This window comes from Mytilus californianus, unplaced genomic scaffold, assembly GCF_021869535.1.
Source record: "Mytilus californianus isolate M0D057914Y unplaced genomic scaffold, xbMytCali1.0.p SCAF_1, whole genome shotgun sequence".
Lineage (NCBI taxonomy): Eukaryota > Metazoa > Mollusca > Bivalvia > Mytilida > Mytilidae > Mytilus > Mytilus californianus.
In genome coordinates this window covers 81,459,657-81,480,030 of record NW_026262581.1, presented here as the reverse complement: position 1 = coordinate 81,480,030, position 20,374 = coordinate 81,459,657, and the positions used below count along the sequence as shown (strand labels likewise).

At 33.2% G+C, this 20,374-nt stretch overlaps 1 protein-coding gene and 1 long non-coding RNA gene across 2 annotated transcripts in view; one reads left to right on the top strand and one right to left on the bottom strand.

The window, feature by feature from the left end:
- LOC127724568 (receptor-type tyrosine-protein phosphatase T-like) overlaps nucleotides 1-20,374 on the bottom strand; it is a 147,500-nt gene that overhangs the window by 90,803 nt on the left and 36,323 nt on the right. Inside the window, exons 2-3 of the mRNA XM_052231558.1 lie at nucleotides 10,411-10,501; nucleotides 6,020-6,232 (exon numbers count right to left, since the gene is read on the bottom strand). Of these exons, the coding sequence (XP_052087518.1) occupies nucleotides 6,020-6,232; nucleotides 10,411-10,465 (268 nt within the window). The 5' untranslated portion in view covers nucleotides 10,466-10,501. The remainder of the gene's footprint in view (nucleotides 1-6,019; nucleotides 6,233-10,410; nucleotides 10,502-20,374) is intronic.
- The window catches only part of LOC127724622 (uncharacterized), a 311,306-nt gene that overhangs the window by 278,073 nt on the left and 12,859 nt on the right, over nucleotides 1-20,374 (top strand). The window lies entirely within an intron of this gene.

The window sequence follows — 20,374 nt, the reverse complement described above, 5'->3', positions numbered from 1 at the left end:
AAAATTTAATCATGGTATATATAATGAGTTTATCTGCAATCATTATTTCCTAGATTATAACCTAAACCAGGCTTATTATTTTGTGCGCCAGACCCACGTTGTATTTTGTTGTTCATTCTTTCGTTTCATGAGGACAAATTTGTGGTAAATTGATTGTTTATCTTTTCATAGTTTTTCGAGTAACAAGACAATTCACAAAGACGGCCGACTTTTAACTGCTACATGTATAAGCCAAATATTGTACCAGCATAGCAATAAATCAAGTAGTGTTTTGGTCTAAATATGATCGATTTTAGAAAACATATTTCTTTAAACATACTTGTATAATATCTAAAATTGCCTCATCAAAAGAAACGCCTGAAATTTGATGATTTTATTGAAAGAGAGCCTGGAAAGCACAGATAAGAAAGACATTTGTGATAGACATTTATAGGTAAAGCAGAGTTCTACAATATATCAACTATTTTGATGAGATGTCTGATTATTGAAAGAAGCACAGACGCCATATTTTTTTATTAAATTCTAATTTTAATTGATTTAACAATATATAAAGAAGTATCATGATGTAAACGACTGTCATTTGGGACTTTTAATATATCATTAGTGTTCATTAAAGACTTATGATAGAGACTTGCTGCAAATAAGGAAGCTATTACACCATGGGGTCCAAGTTGTTAAGTTGAAGTCATCCCTTTGAAAATTTCACGGAAACATTTGAAATATATTTCCTCACTACTTAAGCAATACTATAAACAAATAGAAATATTTTTGAATAAAAATTCATTATAAACATGGAAAATTAAAAAAAATAACTAACAGGGAAAATCATTCTAACTGTCCCGGTTCCAAATCATGATCATAGAGCTGCTTTAATACAAGTCATTTAAAATTGTTCTACCCTAGAATAGATACTAACAGCTATACCTAGAACAGATCCTGACATTTCTACCCTTAAACTGATTCTCCCAGTACTACTCTAGAACTGATTCTGACAGTATTAGGGTAGAATTGTTCTAGAACTGTTTAGAACAGTTCTATGAGAGATTATTTAGGCAGTTCTAAAAAGGGTTTAGAACTGATCCCGACTGTTTACCTTTCATCTCTTTCAATGCATATACTATTTCCGTGGTATAATCTATCACAAGTCTTTAATGAACACTAAAGATCTATTGAAGTTACATATACAATATTTTGGAAAATAAAGTAAACTATCAGATGACACCGGACGTGACTATTTTGAATCGAAAGAAGCTGATCATCTCATTTGTTTCAAAGAAATGAACTACAAACTGTATATTTTTGAAATCTGCGTAAAATTAAGTAAACTCTGAAAGCGTTTTTGATGTCAAAAGTTACTTTTTTGTAATTAAACAAAGTTTGGTTTTAATTCTTATATGATTTCTATAGCTACAAATATTTGAATGTAACTGGTTCGTTTGAATTTCCCTCTAGTGTACATAACGATAGACCATGCATTTTGTCGAAAATACTTTCTAAATCTCGCTGATTAACAAACTTTACATAAATGGCCTTCGGACGTTTATTCAGTCTGTGAGTTTACACATCAATAGCCGCTAGAAGAAAAAAAGTTTAATCCAATAATATTTACATTAGGTATTCACTTCATATAAATGCTGATGAATTGATTCCGTCATGTTTCCGTTTCGTATGAAAAACAACATAAGATTTTAAAAACACAAGCTCTGTCCAAAAATTTAATTTTCCAAAAACAAATACCAAAATAAGAAAAATAAGAGGGTTCAACGCCTAAAATGTCTGTGAGTAAAACAGTTGACTTCTTGTTTAATGCTTCGTTTGACATTTTCCAAAGTGGACATGATGTGTAACAATGCTTTTACTAAAATTCTAACTAGTGAATAACATTCCTTTTATTTTATTAACCGTTTAACAATGATTACCAAAGGATAACATATGTCAAACTTCTCTTAATTTATTTCACTTGGAAGGATCATACCTAATGTAATTAACAGTAAAAGTAACCCGTATTAATTACCCGGACCATACGCGTATGGTCCAAATACTCATATGGTCTGGAACAGACATAAAAGACAAATCAAGGTAACAAACAAACACGTCGACTGGGTAAACGTCTCATATTAATAATAAATCACTTGCCAATGCAAATCCACAATCACTCAAAATTTTACAATGGGTAATAGGACACAATCGATACAATTACAGAGTATATGACTATTCTGATTTAAAGAGCTAAGACTAAAACCATATCGCCAGTGAGTTAAGACACACACATATATATATATATATATATATATATATATATATATATATATATATATATATATATATATTATTTCTGTCAACCAATTCGTGGTGTGAAAGATTCTAGTTTATAGTCGTCCACATGTGTCAATATCAAGGAAACTATCAAGCTATAAAGCATCCCTTATACATGTTATAGTTTATGAAGTATCCTTAATCCCAAAATCACTGCGATATGTGAGATACAAATCACTGAAATTTAGGGGGTGCACAATTAGTACCTAATGGAATACCATCAAACTCAACACATATTTTGTTGAACAAATATATTTGTTTATGACGTTGCTTGATACTGTTTCCATCTGACAATTTCTGCCGAAATTTTGTGTTTAAAGTCTTACTTTCTGGTTCTAAATGTAAACATCAGAAATATTTTTTTTTTCATTTCGAAGCTCTGTAAATATGAGAATTGAATGCTGTTTTTTTTCAATTGAAACCAAACTAAAGCACGTGGCGATCCCTTTTTCTTTTCATCAAGAAGCGCTACCACGCATCATGCAAACTGTGGAAGTCATTTACTTCATTTCGTATAAAAAAATATTTCTTTAACAGTATTTAATTCTATATTAATTTTTACAATTAGAACTTTCGGCCCAACGTTATGTTCAATAAGTTAATTCGTCGTTGTATGCATTAAGGTCAATGGTTCTAACTTAAACATGTTAAACATGGAATCTTTAAAATTGTATTATAAAAAAAATAAGATTAAAAACTGCCAAATAAAAAAAAAACTGTCTTGGTGGTTTGAACGAATAAGACAAGCACTGACGAGGTTTCTGTCTTAAAACAGACCAAATGCATAGGTGTCGAGGTCTATCTTCTTAAAGACTAAAACCATCCGCATATGACAAATACAGTCGAAACAGAAATAACATCTGATTCAATTAAAAGGCTATTTTTCAAGAAATTTAAATAGAAGGTCTTCCACATGTTTTGGATAACGTTAGACTGCGGGATATCAAACATTGTTACTACGTATGATTGTATACTGTTGTAAATCAGGAAGTTACGAACAGATAAACATGTACGTATCCTACCTGAAAAAAAAGTGTACCATGTGACTTATGTTTTTTTTCCTTTTCTTTTTATATCTTATTGCACAAAAACAATTTTACTGCTCCCTTTAATGCTATAAAATAATGCTAATATTCCACCTTATAGTATTGAATTACTAATTTAACCAAAGAATTTAGTTAGCAATTACTTATTATATACGTATTATGAGTTAGTTGCAGTTGAGAAAGTATTTCTACAAACAAAAAAAAAGCTTTTAAGGAGCAATGAGAAATTAATTGATTTCTGTCCGCTTCTTGATTTCCCCAGTCTATTTTTTCGCCATTTCCTGTCGAATTTAATGATTGCTGTGTAATGACGTATGCTCATACTCATTGGACATTAACATGTATTCGTCCTGGATATGCATTTTACTTGCAACTGGATGTTATAATGCCATTCATCATTATAGAAAATCAGATTTCCAAACAGTTTCTTCAGAATTAAAAAATATACAGTGTTCTAGCTTGTCAAAAAAAGGTTGTTTCGTCCTTGATACCCTTACCCCTACCCCTTCTTTCCTTAGAAGCACATAAAGCATCAGTCTGTCCTACACGAAAATGAGCTTATCAAAATATCATTTTTCGGCATTTCCGTTAAATTGTTACCTGGTTGTGAAAAGAGAGAGAGAGAGAAGATACAAGGGGGCATTTAAAAACATAAGTACAATAAACACAGACAATATCATGTCCAAAAAATATAAACAACGAAAGGACAAACAACAATTACAAATCATCACATGGAAAACTAAAGTCTGAGCAACACGAACTCCACTAAAACAAGGGGTGAACTCAGGTACTTAAGAATTGTAATCCTGCTCTAAAACGTTTTACTTAAGAAACAATATAGTTTATGTCATTCAGAAAACTCATTATTATTTTTCTAGATGATAACAAATTAATGTTTCAATGACAATTGTACACATTGATAGCATATGTCTCCCAGAATCCCAAAGTATATGCCTTACTGAAGACGAACGGTACTCTAGTTTACCTTGATCTTTGATATAATTTGAGATTTAAAGGCGATTCTAGTTGTCTATCAGTTTCATTCGTTTACATGGGTTTCCATGTGATTTGATACACAGGTAGACCGTGTAAAACGTATCAAAGCTGTAGCTAGGCGACCACACTGTCCCACTATCAGTGGAAAACGCCATAGGTGGTGACCTAAATCTCATTTTTCAACTATGGAATCTTTGGTAGAAATATGATAATCAAACCATGGAAGTATTATATTGATTTTACTTCCATGGATTAATTAACAGTTTGTTGAAAATGAAGTGAGCCAACTAAGTGCGGTGGATTTCTTATTGTTATTTGAAACTTCATTTACTTCTTTGGTTTTCTATGTTGTTTTGTGTACTGTTGTTTGTCTGTTTGTCTTTTTCTTTTTTAGCCATGGCGTTGTCAGTTTATTTTCGACTTATAAGTTTGAAAGTCTCTTTGAGAGTTTATAAAAGAATACCATTTATAAATAAATTACACCATTGGAAAGGCAAATGAGAACGATAAAACTGTTTCAAATCCGCCATGACTAAATAACAACATGATTAAAATGTAACATTTATACAAGTTCAGTTTTGACTGGCCAAATACTTGAAAAGTTGCCGAATTAAATAACAATGTGTTGCTGTTTTTCTCTCCAAATGCGAAACATCAAAGATCGAAAATGTGATAGACGAATGCTAACAATCAACATTCAAATTGTATTGACGAATGGTAAAAAGGTGTTACATGCATAAACTTAAGATATTCTGGAAACTGTAATTAATTTGTGGGATTCAGATCTACGCTTTTTATTTTAAATTTACGAGGCGCGAAAAAAATAACAGGCACCAATAATGAGTGGTGTTATCATTGCCATGATATTAAAGTTTATAAAGTGTATTGAAGTTATACACATTTATACCCTAAGTATGCCAAAAATAAAATATTACAATAAGCTCGATTATGTGTATGATGTTTCGTTTCGAAGCCGAGACATTTTCACATGGTTTAATTTACGGGGTACGAATTGTGATTCATTTATCCGCAATTAAGAAAACCCCGAAAAGCCCTTTGTAATGCGACTTCTCGAGGTAAACAATCCTTTCTTAACACAATTTTTTAAAGGAAATTCAGTTCTTTGCAATCAATTAATAACTCCATAATTTATACATCATTATTCTATGCTCATCTGCTCTGTAGATCAGCACAAAATGGTTAAGCTCAGTCACTTGTTAGAATATAACATCATATCCAATACAGCCATTTTTCGTTTACACATTATATTTGAGCACCTCAATTTGAGGCGCATTACGGATATTGATGCAATTTACGCCAAGATTATTTTTTCTGTAAATACCTGTCCAAATCGATTCAAGATCAGCAATGCCAATGTTCATTCATAGTTATATTATGTGATACTGTATCAAACCAAACTCAAAAGTCAATTCAAGGTTTTGACAGTGTGCTTAACATTCAGGCGATTTCTATATGCCACGGGTCACATGTCATTATGCATTTACATGTACATTTGTATTTCGTATACACGTACTTACGGTTTATTCTGTAGTATAATTATTCGTATTTGTGTGTAGATTTTATATCCTAATGATGACTAGATTTTAGGAGTCAGTGAAAACGGTCACCATATGATATATAAAAAAGGTTTTTATACTTACAGTTTTCCCTGTAGTAAATAGTGACATCTGTGATGAATGTAGACTCGAAAGAAGAGTTAAACATCCACCATGCTGGAGATTTAAAATCGGTATTCGTGTGGGTACAATACCTATCACTCCATTTATTTGATACAGGTGAATGTATAGCATTGTATGGTCCAGCAATTCCAGATTGTGAACTTTGTGTAGCCTTCCCAAGTGGTGCTAGGTTCTCTTTTAAAAAAAAGAAACAGAACACACATAAAACATATCGCTTGATCTAAGAATAATGCATCTTAACAAGTATCAATTTTTCTCTAATTCTGTACGAGTTTTAACCAATTCTGACCAGTTTGATTAATTTAGATAAATTACATGCATAGGTTGATTAAATGTTCTTGTGTAATTTCTGCAATATATATTCGGAACATTGCACTAAGCATCACCCTTTTAACATGAGGGAAACAGATTCTACCTCACAACCTCTTTGTTCCTTTAAACTTACGACTCTGAGGCAGACTTCATGAGGAATCTTCTCAAGAAAAATAAAAAGAAGCTGACATTATCGATGCGCTTGCACTGAATGAATCAAAGTTTGATAACTATCGTAATGTTGACTGCATCTCTCCCAATGAACATGACATAAAGAAATACAGTTACGTTTGCCTTATATCATGATTTAGATCTAGAAATTGGCAATGAGGGTCGGTATAGAACTAAATTTTAAGTAGAAAGATATGATTGAAAATAACCAATTTCGATTTTGCTTTTACCGAATGGGACTTGTCAGCGAATTTTACTTGCACGAGCAGCACAACGGTTGCCACATGTGGTCACAGGAACTCCTTACCATTTTAGAGCTCATCCCCGGTTTTCGGTTGGTTTCGTGTTGCTCAATCTTAAGATTGCTGTGTAATGTTTTGTTCATGCATTCGTCTTTTCTTTATTTTTCTATTTTGTGTATTTTTAAATTGGAATTATGATTGCATATTTACTTCCCCCTTTGCATTTTCTCTGTTGTGATCTATCTATTGAACCATTTTTATACTAAAGCTGCTTTGGTAATTCAGGTGTTCCTGTGATAGATTGATGCTATCTCTTCGAAAATGCAATAAGACTTGGTATTGACTTTCTAATACGAGAATGCAAGTCTTCGTCAGATTTCAAGTTGTCATGGGAAGAAGACTGGTGCCACTATTTGAACAGGAACGTCCAACCCTTCTGAGACACCTTAGTTTGTCCCGCTTATTGTTAGGTCTCGATGCGCTTAGTATTGTTTTTTGTACTGATTTAATGGTTAAAAGTACTAAATACTTTCAAATTTTGACTTTTGGCTATCGTGTTTTCTGTGTTCTGCATTTTTTTTTAAATCAACAACGTCAAAAGTGCTTGTGTTTATTTATCTCTCTCTCTCTCTCCATATATATATCATTTGGAAAATGTTGTTTGTGCTGTATTTAGACCCCTCTACGAAGAAATTTGTTTTGCATGCACACGTATAAAAATTGCGGTTTTTATCCAACGCAATCATAGAATTGAACGTTGTTTTCAATTTAGACTTATTTATATTTTTTCGTTTGGGCTTGTATTATATTTGCCTTCGGGTTTATATGATCCGTTCATCCTATTCCGACTCTTCAAAAATCAAGAGTCTATCCTAAATTGAGGTAAATTATATGGCCTTCCAAATACCGTTTCGATTCCTAACATCACTGAAGAGACATTAATTGTCGAAATCCGGATATGGTAACAAATATTTTGAACCTCATGTTTGCGGTATACCATCTTTTCCGCAAGTTTATTGTTTTCTGTTTAGTATTAAATTTAAAATTAAGATCCATTTATTACATCGGTGATCCGTTTATTTGGCAATCGCCAATGGCAGTCAGCAGGGTTTAAGAACATTTGTTGTTCGATCTGTTAGTCAAATGCGTTTTGTTAAAATATACTTTTTCACTTTTTTGGTCTTTTGGAAAATGTTGTTTGTGCTGTATTTAGACCCCTCTAACAAGAAATTTGTTTGGCATGCACACGTATAAAAATTGCGGTTTTTATCCAACGCAATCATAGAACTGAACGTTGTTTTCAATTTAGACTTGTTTATATTTTTCGTTTGGGCTTGTATTATATTTGCCTTTGAGTTTATATGATCCGTTCATCCTATTTTGACTCTTCAAAATTCAAGAGTCTATCCTAAATTGAGGTAAATTGTATGGCTTTCCAAATACCGTTTCGATTCCTAGCATCACTGAAGAGACATCAATTGTCGAAATCCGGATATGGTGTACAAAAACCTTTGCACATTTTGTTTGCGGTATATCATCTTCTCCGCAAGTTTATTGTTTTCTGTTTAGTATTAAATTTAAAATTAAGATCCATTTATTACATCGGTGATCCGTTTATTTGGCAATCGCCAATGGCAGTCAGCAGGGTTTAAGAACATATGTTGTTCGACCTGTTAGTCAAATGCGTTTTGTTAAAATATACTTTTTCACTTTTTTGGTCTTTTGGAAAATGTTGTTTGTGCTGTATTTAGACCCCTCTAACAAGAAATTTGTTTGGCATGCACACGTATAAAAATTGCGGTTTTTATCCAACGCAATCATAGGTTTGAACGTTGTTTTCAATTTAGACTTGTATATATATACATGTATATACACACGTGTAAACATGTGACAACTTTATGACAGACATTCTCCATCGGATAACACTGTGTGACGTGGTTATACAGGGCTAACGCCATATATATATAAGTAGAATAAAGCATGATCAACTGCAAATCGAGTTTGTGACATATTAAACTACATTTTCTTCCTTATTATTATTTTTTTATTAGTTTCCGTAGAAGTTATGATCCGTGGTCTCCAGTCTACTTCTTAGTGAGGGATCGTTTCTATATCAGTTTGATTTGCTAACGCTAATAATGCTCACAATGATTCCTAAGATTTCATTGACCATACAATTTTTCTGTACTCGCAACAAGACGAAGTTTGTATCTGGACCTTAGTCGCAAGATTGTGTTTTGAAAAAACAGCCTTCGGCGCTATAACAATGATCATGTTATCAAGTATAAAAATTGCCAAATTAATTAAAATGTAGGAATACAGTCATATGAATAGAAACCTTATATTACAAATTAAAGATAGATTTGTATATTTTGTAAAGAAAGTTTCTTTGTTTGGTAAGTATCTATATATTGGCGATATCTAAGCCCCAAATGCAAAAAAGGAATAATATTATTATGCAAAAAAAAAAAAAAAAAAAAAACCGTTGACGTTACAGATTACACAAACTAGGTTCCAACTATAACATTGTAAGACAAATATAAACACCGTTTTAAATCCAGGAACACAACAGAAGAAATAGTCCAAATACGTTCAAAAATAGGTAACAGAACATTTATATATATGTGCAACATATGAAAATAAGGAGATGGGGTATGATTGCCAATGAGACAATTATCCACCAAAGATCAAATAAAGTGGATGTAAGCAGTTATAGGCAACCGTACGGCTTTCAACAATGAGAAAAACCCATACCGTATAGTCGGCTGTTAAAGGCCCAGACTTGAAAAATATGAAAGAATTCAATTGAGAAAACTAACGGCCTAATTTATAACAAAACAATTTACGAAAATCAAATATGACAGACATGAACCAACGACAATCACTGAACTACTGTGGCGGGGTTAAACATGTTTATGAGCGTTCAACCCTCCCCTAACCTTGGGCAGTGGTGTAACAGCACAACATAAGAACAAACTATAAAATCAGTTGAAAAAGGCTTAACTCATCAGATCGATACAAAGCAGAAAAACATCAAACATAAACACAGACCCTCATCCTTAACAACAAAAAGGACACTAAGTGCAGATCTGAGAGTACTCGCAGTTACAGACAGCTAGTTCAAAGCCAATAAATACTAATAAAAAAAAAATCGTGTATCTAAGACTAAACTATCAATCAGTACACATCCAACATCCAATGGATTTAGGGTAAAGACGCATTTACATGCCTGTACTGTGCTAAGCTTAAATAATGTTGAAGAACAATTTGTGTAATCTCTATAAGATACAATGACAAAACAAATAAGTTTCACAAATTAAAAACACAAGAAAATTTGTCTTTTGCACTCATCATATATGCATGAGTATCAAAATAGAGATGAGTCTTTCATATGTTCGATATATGAATATATGAAAGAGTGAAATGGCAATGAAAATATATAAATGTACATCGTTTAAGCATAAAGAACATCTTAAGTGATAACTCCTTACTCACTGTATAGTAAAAAATAAATAAGTAAACCCCTCCACTAAAAACCAAAATCAAAAACATAAACAAAAAACAACAAAAACCTAAACATTTTCATTGAAGTGCAATTAACAAATTTTGAATGTTAATCTAACTTACTTTGTGCCGAAACTGTCAACAGCATAGTTGTATGGATCAGTAACACAAGCAGCATATTAGATGGTGTAATGTCAGATAGGTACGGTCGGAACTATGGTAAAAGAAAACGAAAAAAAATGTTTAAACATGAAGACTTTTGATAAAAATTTATGAGTTAATGACAATACTGTACTTCTTGAAATAAGTACTTTTACACAAAGATGAAAATGACATTGATGATCGTAGCATGCTATCATTGCAATTAGCTACCTTGTGCAAGAAAAAAAAAAACAACTGCGATTCTGTCATATTTAAACAAAACGTCACAAAAAATCGAAAATAGGACATCTCAATGGCATAACAAATTCCTTGCTTGAGATACAATGCTATTTCGAAGAAAACAATCAATCTCAATTGAGATCTTACTTATCAGTTCAATGTGCTATTCTTCTTGCCGACTTGTTCCTTTATTCATATGAGGCTGACTTCAGAAGCTTCATGGGCTTCTTATGAAAAATGAAAGAAGCTAGCATTATCCTTTAACTTCACGTTCCGCTATGTAGATGAATATGTCCTCTCACTAAATAATTCAAAGTTTGATGACTATGTTGAACTCATCTATCCCATCGAACTTGAAATAAAGGATACAACAGATACAGTTAAGTCTGTAGATATAAGAAGATGTGGTATGAGTGTCAATGAGACAACTCTCCATCCAAGTCAAAATTTATAAAAGTAAACCATTATAGGTCAAAGTACGGTCTTCAACACGGAGCCTTGGCCCACACCAACCAGCAAGCTATAAAGAGCCCCAAAAGTTACTAGTGTAAAACCATTCAAACGGGAAAACCAACGGTCTAATCTATATTAAAAACGAGAAACGAGATACTCTTATGAACCACACCAACAAACGACAACTACTAAACATCAGATTCATGACTTAGGACAGATGCAAATAATTGAAGCGGGTTTAAACGTTTTAATGGTACCAAACCTTCACCCTTATCTGAAACAATAGTGTAACATCACACCATAGAAAGACACACTATAAAATATCAATTGAAATGGCTTAACTCAATCAAAAGACATATTAACACCAGTGAACATACACTGAACAAATAAATTTGATCTATGATACAATGCAAATACAAAATAAATAAACTAAGGGAAGAACAATTAAAGTAACATGTTATACCGCTGTGAAATGTTAAACAATATAAGAAAAACAATATGCTAGAACAAAAATATCAGCCATTTGCAATAACTTTAAACACAGGTAAATGAAAATAATTTTGTTGTTAGGTATACGTGTACAGTTCAAATAGAGAAAAGAAATATGCCCCATATCTTGACTTACATCTAGAAATTGACAAGGAGGATCGATTGAGAACAAAACTTTGGGACAACAGAGATGATTTTAACTTCCCAATTGAGAACTTTTCATTTCTATGTAGCAACATTCCAGTAGCACCTGCATATGGAGTATATATTTTCCAGCTGATACGATATTCCAGAGCTTGCATTTCTTATCATGATTTCCGTGATAGAGGGTTGCTGCTCACAAGGAATCTATTGATCCAAGAGTTCCAAGTGGTGAAGATGAAGTCATCCCTTCGAAAATTTTACGGACGCCTTCACGAGTTGTTTAACCGTTTTGAAATATCAGTGTCACAGATGACGATTGATATGTTCAAAATGTCGTAACCACAATCCCATCCCTTTTTCTTCAAATGTGACCTGCCAATTAGAGTTATCACCGGTTGTATGCTTTCATGAGCAACACAACGGGTGCCATATGTGGAGCAGTATATGCTTACCCTTCCGGAGCACCTGATATCACCCCGGTTTTTGGTGGGGTTTGTGTTGCTCAGTCTCAATGTTGTGTGTTTTGTACTATTTGTATTTTTGTCGTTTTTCGTTTTTTGCCATGACATTGTCAGTTTGTTTTCGACTTAAAAGTTTGAATATCACTTTGGTGTCTTTCATCTCTCTTTTTCAAGATACTAAGTGTATTGGGTTTCTAGACCGATAGAAATCTAGTTAAAATCGTGGTTTCTTTAAAGGATTAAACTTAAACATACATGTTTACTAGTGCAGATTTCATAGAAAAAAAGAATTTGGAATTATATGATATAGTCGTAGATGGAACCTTGGCCTTGAAATTATAAAATTATGTTTTTCCATAAGTACATGGGATAACTGAATTTATGCGAAGTTAAATGAGTTTGTATTATTTACATTTTGTTGTACAAACTTGACATTTGGGGTAAGTAGCAAGGGGATGCGCGTAAATTAATTATCAGCATCTACTGGTTTGTGACGCTAACACTAATGAAATTGTTTTCCCACCCGACAGAAAAAAATAATAGTTAATGGTGTTTATTTGTTCTAAATTTATCAGAAGAAACTGTACTTGAAACAGAAATGTATCCCTATGATGAAAAAATCAGCTCAGAAAATAATGGCCCAGGTTAGGGGTGGGTTGAACATCTTTAACCCCGCCATATTCTTTGTGTGCCTGTCCAAAGTCAGTAGCCTGCAGTAGTTCAGGGTTGTCGTTGGTTCATGTCGGTCATGTTTGTTCTGTTATAAATTAGGCCGTTATTTTCCAAATTAAATTGTTTCTTATTTTTCATGCCTTTTATAGCCGACTATACGGTATGAGTTTTCTCATTATTGAAGGCTGTATACTGTTGCCTATAATTGCTTACATCTACTTCATATGAACTTTGGTGGATAGTTGTCTCATTGGCAATCATACCACATCTTCTTATTTTCATACAGTTAGATTTATTGTTTATCTTTTCTCGTCCTGAATATGCATAACATATATGCAACTGGGTGTTAAGCAAATAACAGTCAATATCACTATAAAAAATCATCCCTTCTTATACATTACAGTTAAATTTTAAACTTTTGTGTGTGCAGGTTTCATAAAAATAAAAAAATACGAAATGATGTTAACAGTTTTGATATAACTCAATATGGAATAGTCATTACTTAGTGATATTTCGATTTTACGTGATATGGTTTCGTATTAACTTGATATGGTTTTTTCATTACTTAATATGGTTTTGTCATAACTCGATGTGATTTCATCATTATTAAACGTGGTTGTGTCATTAGTCAATGTGGTTTTAACATTACTTGATGTGTATGTGGCTTAACGTTATGTATTTGTTTCATTACATGATGTGGTTTTTGTTATTTCGTAATGATGATTTGCCAATTCTTTATATGGCTTTAACATTACATATTAATGATGGTTCAAAATTTGACGATTTTTCACAACATTATGTGTTTGTTCCTGTATTTGATGAGATTCACTTGTTGTCGAGATGCGAGTTGCGAGTAAAGAAAGTCGAGTTGCGAGTTACGAAGGTCGAGTTGCGAGTTAAGAAAGTCGAGTTGCGAGTTTCGAATGTCGAGTTGCGAGTTAAGAAAGTCGAGTTGCGAGTTACGAATGTCGAGTTGCGAGTTACGAATGTCTAGTTGCGAGTTACGAATGTCGAGTTGCGAGTTACGAATGTCGAGTTGCGAGTTACGAAGGTCGAGTAGCGTGAAAATGGGGAAAACTATTTAATATTTTGGTGTACCTCTTTAACATAATTTTTTGAATGATGATTGCTTATAGAATTGTATACAGTATTGTTGATTCTTTTTGTTGTTTGGACTTCATCTGAGTCTCGTGTAAAAAAATGAATGGATTGCTTACATAATCACTACGCAAGAAGAAACAGATAGCCTTTTGAAATACAGCGGATGGCTTGTAGTTTAATTATAATTATTAAATTTCATAGCTAGCACCGTCATAATAAACGTAAAGGGAGATAGCAACTAAACTATAATACATATATGTAAAAGATTTCGTTAAGAGTGGGTTCTTTGGGTGCAGCTGCAGAGGCAATATTTATTAGGGACCCCAAAATTTATTCTTTGGCAGTGACACTCAAAATTGTGGACGTATAAGTTATATATGTCTACATTGGCTAGAGGTGAAGGGGGAAGGTTGAGCACTCATAAAACCTGTTTAACCCCGCCGCATTTTTGCGTCTGTCTTAAGTCAGGAACCTGTAGCCTTTGTTGGACTTGTATATTTTGTCATCTGTACTATTATTTGTCTGTTTGTCTTTTTTATTTTTGGCCATGGCATTGTCAATTTGTTTTCGATCTATGAGTTTGACTGTCCCTCTGGTATCTTTTGTCCCTTTTTTTTAATTTTGGTTCATCTATATGTTTCGGAGCATAGAATGGCGTCCATTTTCTTGATCTAGTGTACATTGTGTTTCGGGGCCTGCTCGGGGCTGCCTCTGGGTGTGGGATTTCTCGCTGTGTTGAAGACCCATGGGTGGCCTTGGGTTGACTTGTATATTTTGGTTGGGTTGTTGTCTCGTTGACACATTCCCCGTTTCCATTCTTTATTCTATACATGTAGCTGTCAAAGATACTTTTGTAAAAGAGACAAAAGACGCAGTTTTGGAATATGTAACTTCTTTCTAAAAAATGGGTTAATCATACACCAATCAATCAAGTTAATTTAGGAATAACATGCTGACAAATATAAATCTTTTTAATTTTTTTTGACACGAAAGTCATTGTACTGTAGATGGGAAATTGATTACATAAAGTTTGAATTGTGTGTATAAAATATTATAAATAATCGTGTCCATGAACCAATCTAAGCAAAACCCACTATTATTATTATCGCCTATAGGATATTTTATTTCTTGTCCGTATCTAGATTTTATAATGATTTCCATGTATCGCTGTGTATACGTTATATGCAATTTTATATGTCTTCAATTAAATATTTTTTCTCAAGGAATTCAGAATCAAACAATTCTTAAAAACGAACCCTACGCCTCTCCAAATTATGGATGGCAGATGCCTGAAAGTACAACTTAATGCCATACTTACCCGGGTAAAAAAAATTCAGGTGCTCTCGTGACAGGCTATGCATGATGATAAAATGAAGAGGAAGCACATTTTTTAAGAAACATGTACAATATCCAGCTGATATCTGAAACTACAACATTTGTTTCAAGGCTGCATGCAGGTAAAATAGTAAACTTGTGACAGACAAGGCTTCCGTGCTCATGGGGGCGTAAAAACACACTCAATAACATTCCTGAAAACTGTTCCCTTATTTTTTGTAACAGCGGTATAGCTTATTGTAGAATATAAACGTCTTTCCAAATTAAAAAAAAATCATATTATGATCTCCTATGCCAGGAAGTTACCATAATGCCATAGAAAGACATCTATAACATGCTTATTTTTGCGTTGTAGTATTCAGATATATGTATACATTGAACAACTCGATTGTTAACTATTTGGTATATATGTGTACTCTCTGCTTGGGGTTGAATCACAAAGTTAACAAAGTTCAAAATTATTTAATTTATCACATAAAGCACATAGCATATCACATTTCTGACTAATTCATGAGATATTTTCCTAAGTTAAATGTGCAATTGTGCCTATATCACCCCAAACCTTTGCGAAAGACAAAAAGTTAGCACTTGGTATGCTAATGAATATCCTTTATTTAAATGTCACTGATGAGTCTTGTATAGACGAAACGCGCGTCTTGCGTAGAAAATATTATAAGCCTTGTACCTTTGAGTATTTACTTTAGGGCTAACACAGTGACATATTCTGTGAGATGTCGATAATTTGCAAGTATATTTCATTGGTCTACATGATTTATTTCTTATGCTTGATTTGTTCAGTACGGTATACATTTTGTCTTATATCTAACAGTATATCCTGTATTATTTTAGAAAATGAACAATGTCGCTCTCATGAAAGAAATTTAAGCGTGCCTGACTTTGTAACATATAGACTCTTATGAATAAGTATCACATAACTCTTTCAAATCCTGCAATCAAAATACCGGGACCCTTCCTCATGCAGTGCATAACAAAGTTCGGGTACATGTATGCTTTGTTTATTAAATGCGAAGCAAACCTGAAAATTCTGTTTCAAAAATCAGACAAGACCGTTTATATATACGACCGTTTATATATATAATTCTTATGAAATTAGAGAAACATAATAATTTTGTAACTCGCAACTCGACCTTCGTAACTCGCAACTCGACATTCGTAACTCGCAACTCGACTTTCGTAACTCGCAACTCGACTTTCTTAACTCGCAACTCGACATTCGTAACTCGCAACTCGACTTTCTTAACTCACATCTCGACATTCGTAACTCGCAACTCGACTTTCGTAACTCGCAACTCGACTTTCTTAACTCGCAACTCGACATTCGTAACTCGCAACTCGACTTTCTTAACTCGCAACTCGACTTTCTTAACTCGCAACTCGACATTCGTAACTCGCAACTCGACTTTCTTAACTCGCAACTTGCAACTCGACGATAAGAAACCCTCGTATTTGATGTGGTCCTGTCATTCTTTTATGTGGTTATTACATTACTTAATGATGTAAAGCCACGTGACCATTTTGGGAAAAAAAATAGTGCTACTTTTAGACCGATTTCCATAAGTCGTTTGTTTAATGTGCTTTGGATGAGTGTCGCTATCCATTGAGTTAAAGTTCAAATTAAAGTTCGAGTTGTTGTTCAGAGTTATTTGGTATGAAAAAGGGGAATAAGAAAAAAAGTACAAAAAAATATCAATATTTCGGACATAAGGGGGATATCCCCAAACCACTTGGTTCTGTCGTTTTTCCCCTTAGTTCTCAAATGGAAGCAGTATTACATTAAATTCGTGAAGAATTCCACGGAACCCTGTGTATCGCCTGAGATTGCTGCTGTCATTGTAAAAGTGTAATGTTGACTGTAAAACGTCCATTTAACGGTAAAAAACAAAATTAAAAAAATTGTTTTTCTGTACATGCTTTATCTCGATATAAAAGATTAACTCCTATACAAGTTTTAAAACAATTCATGGAGGTTTACAAATTTATCATGACAAAATAGTTTAATTTGTTAATATTTAATGCAAATAAAACTGATATAAAAATAAGAAGATGTGGTATGATTGCCAATGAGACAACTCTCCACCACATACCAAATGACGTAGCAGTTAACAACTACAACAATGTATATGTCACTGTATGGTCTTCAACAATGAGCAAAAACCATACCGCATAGTAAGCTATAACAGGTCCAGAAATGACAAATGTAAAAACAATTCAAACGAGTAACCTAACGATCTAAATGATGAAGACGCCGACGACGGAATAAAGGTTTGTTGTGTCTCACTTCCGCGACATTAATATCGCAGGCTGGACACATATCAAATGACTTGTACTTTATTGTCAACAAATGAGACACTTTAAATCAACTCACACTAAAGTAACAGGGAAATGGGGGCTCGGGCTAAGCGACAAAGCATCAATTCTATTAAATAAGAATTCTCCGATTTTGTTTTAGCGTGTATACGAATATCAATCGTTTAATATATATTTTTATAAATTCCATTCTCTGATATACCTCGCACTAATTTGAAAAAAAAAACGAAACTTTTAGGAATATCTGTTTCACAGGTGACGACGGATATGTTCCAGTTGTCGTAACCACAATCCCGTCCTCTTTTCCTTGAAAATGACCTACCGAATAAGACAAAATCACTGGGTTTGTACTTTCACGAATAACACGACGGGTGCCACACGTTGAGCAGGATCTGCTTACTCTTCCGGAGCACCCGAGATCACCCCAGGATTTTGATTGATTTATATTGCCCAGTCATACCGATCTATAGAGATAAGCCAATTGCATCTGCTTTTTACAGTTTATTCTTGTGTGGTGCTGTTACACTATTCACCTATGGCAGGGTAAGGGTTTAGCGCTCACAGAAATGTTTAACTCTACCACGTTCACATTCTTTATGTGCCTGTCCAAAGTCAGGAGCCTGTAATTCAATGGTTGTCGTTGTTTCGTGTGTGTCATATTTGTTTTTCGTAAGTTGTTTAGTTATTAGTTACGGGTGCCTATAATTGCTTACATCCACTGCATTAAAACTCTGGTGGATAGTTGTCTCAATGGCAATCACACCACATCTAACTTTATTTCGAATTCTGTGTGGTGTTTTGTATACTGTAACATTGTATATCTTTTGTACGCATACCCTAAACCCCTTTTTCCGAAGCCCGAGCAAAAGCCCTTGATCCGCGATAGAAAATTTAAATACGAACTCATATTAGATAACTCCAATTTCAACTCGAAATATTAATCTAAATGAGACTAAAATTCGAAGTCTAACTCGAACTCTACCGCAAAAGGTAACTCAAACTCGAAGTTCAACTCGAAACTCAATGCTTACTCGAACTTTAATTCTAATTATGACTTGAATTCTAACTCGAAATCGAAAATTACTCGAACTTTAAATCGAAGACTAACTCGTAGTTTAATTCGAACAGTAACCCGAACTTTAATTTGAACTCTAACTCGATGGATTGTCACACTCATCCGAGGCAAATAAAACATGAAAATCGGTTTTGAAAATAGAACTAGTTTTTTCCAAATAGTCACGTGGTTTTACCTCATCAAGTAATGTGATAACCACATCAAAGAATGACAGAACCACACCAAATACTGGAACGAACACATCATGTAGTGTAAAATCGTCAAATTATGAAACATCATTATGTAATTTTAAAGCCATATAAGGAATTGGCAAATAATCATTACGAAATAACAAACCACATCATGTAATGAAACAACTACATTATGTTAAGCCACATACACATCAAGTAATGTTAAAACCACATTGCCTAATAACACAACCACTTTAAATAATGATGAAACCATGTATCGAGTAATGACAAACCCATAACAAGTCCATACGAAACCATATCATGTAATATCGAAATATTATTAAGTAATGACTATTCCATATTGAGTAATATCAAAACATCATTACGTAATGTCAAATCCATATTATGTAGAGACAAAATATCATCAAGTAATAATAATACAACATAACGTAATATCAGAGTACCACATAAGACAGCAGTGGCGTTCCATAGAAAACACATTTAACAAGGAGAAGGGCGAATTGCCACTGAATAATAAGGGAAAATGTTGTTAGTTTCAAAATCAGCCTCTCAACAGGTCACTGATGAATCATCGTAAAGAGTTGGCGCACATATGCTCTCAAGTGAGGAGAGCTTGAAATCTTTTCAACATTTTCTATTGAGTTGCCTCTTTGGAAATCATACAACATAATATTTCTATACTCATGCAGATAGATATCAATCAAAGTACTGAAGTACTGAACATCGGATGACCGCAAGTTCTTGTGGATGGTCAAAAGCACTTGTCACAGAAAAAAATCACATCTCTATACCTGAAAATGAGGTTAATGTACAGAGATATATTTTTTTCTGAGACAAGTTCGTGCGTGGATAATGAATAAATGACAGGAAATTCAACCTCACCGTAATAACTATTATATTGTAGTGATACAAATCAGTATACACTGGTTTGTTGTTATATATTATATTAATATTGTAACACTATGCAGTGATCGAAAGAATTGCAATTATTAATTAATGAATGGCTATTATTTATTTTGAATTTATTGAACCATAAAATTAATTTTTGACTCTTCACATTAAATAATCCACGAAGCGGATTATGTAAAATGTGAAGAGTCAAAAATTAATTTTATGGTTCAATAAATTCAAAATAAATTATTGTCATTCATTATCAATAAATTTCTATCAAAAATAAGGCTCAAAGAACTTTTTATATTATTTATATTAACAATAACAACGTACACACATGTTGGCGTATGAATACACAACGTCAGAGTGGGCGTGTCGCCATAAAAATTGACAACATTGAAAATAAAGGTAATATTTTTAACCAATCAGAAGACAGTAAATACACCAAATTTATTTATATATATTTTTCAAAGTTTATTTATAATTATAAAATCAAAGTATGTATTATTGTTTAACTACAAACGTGACTTTCTATATGTACATGCTTTGGCTTTAGGGATGTTTAA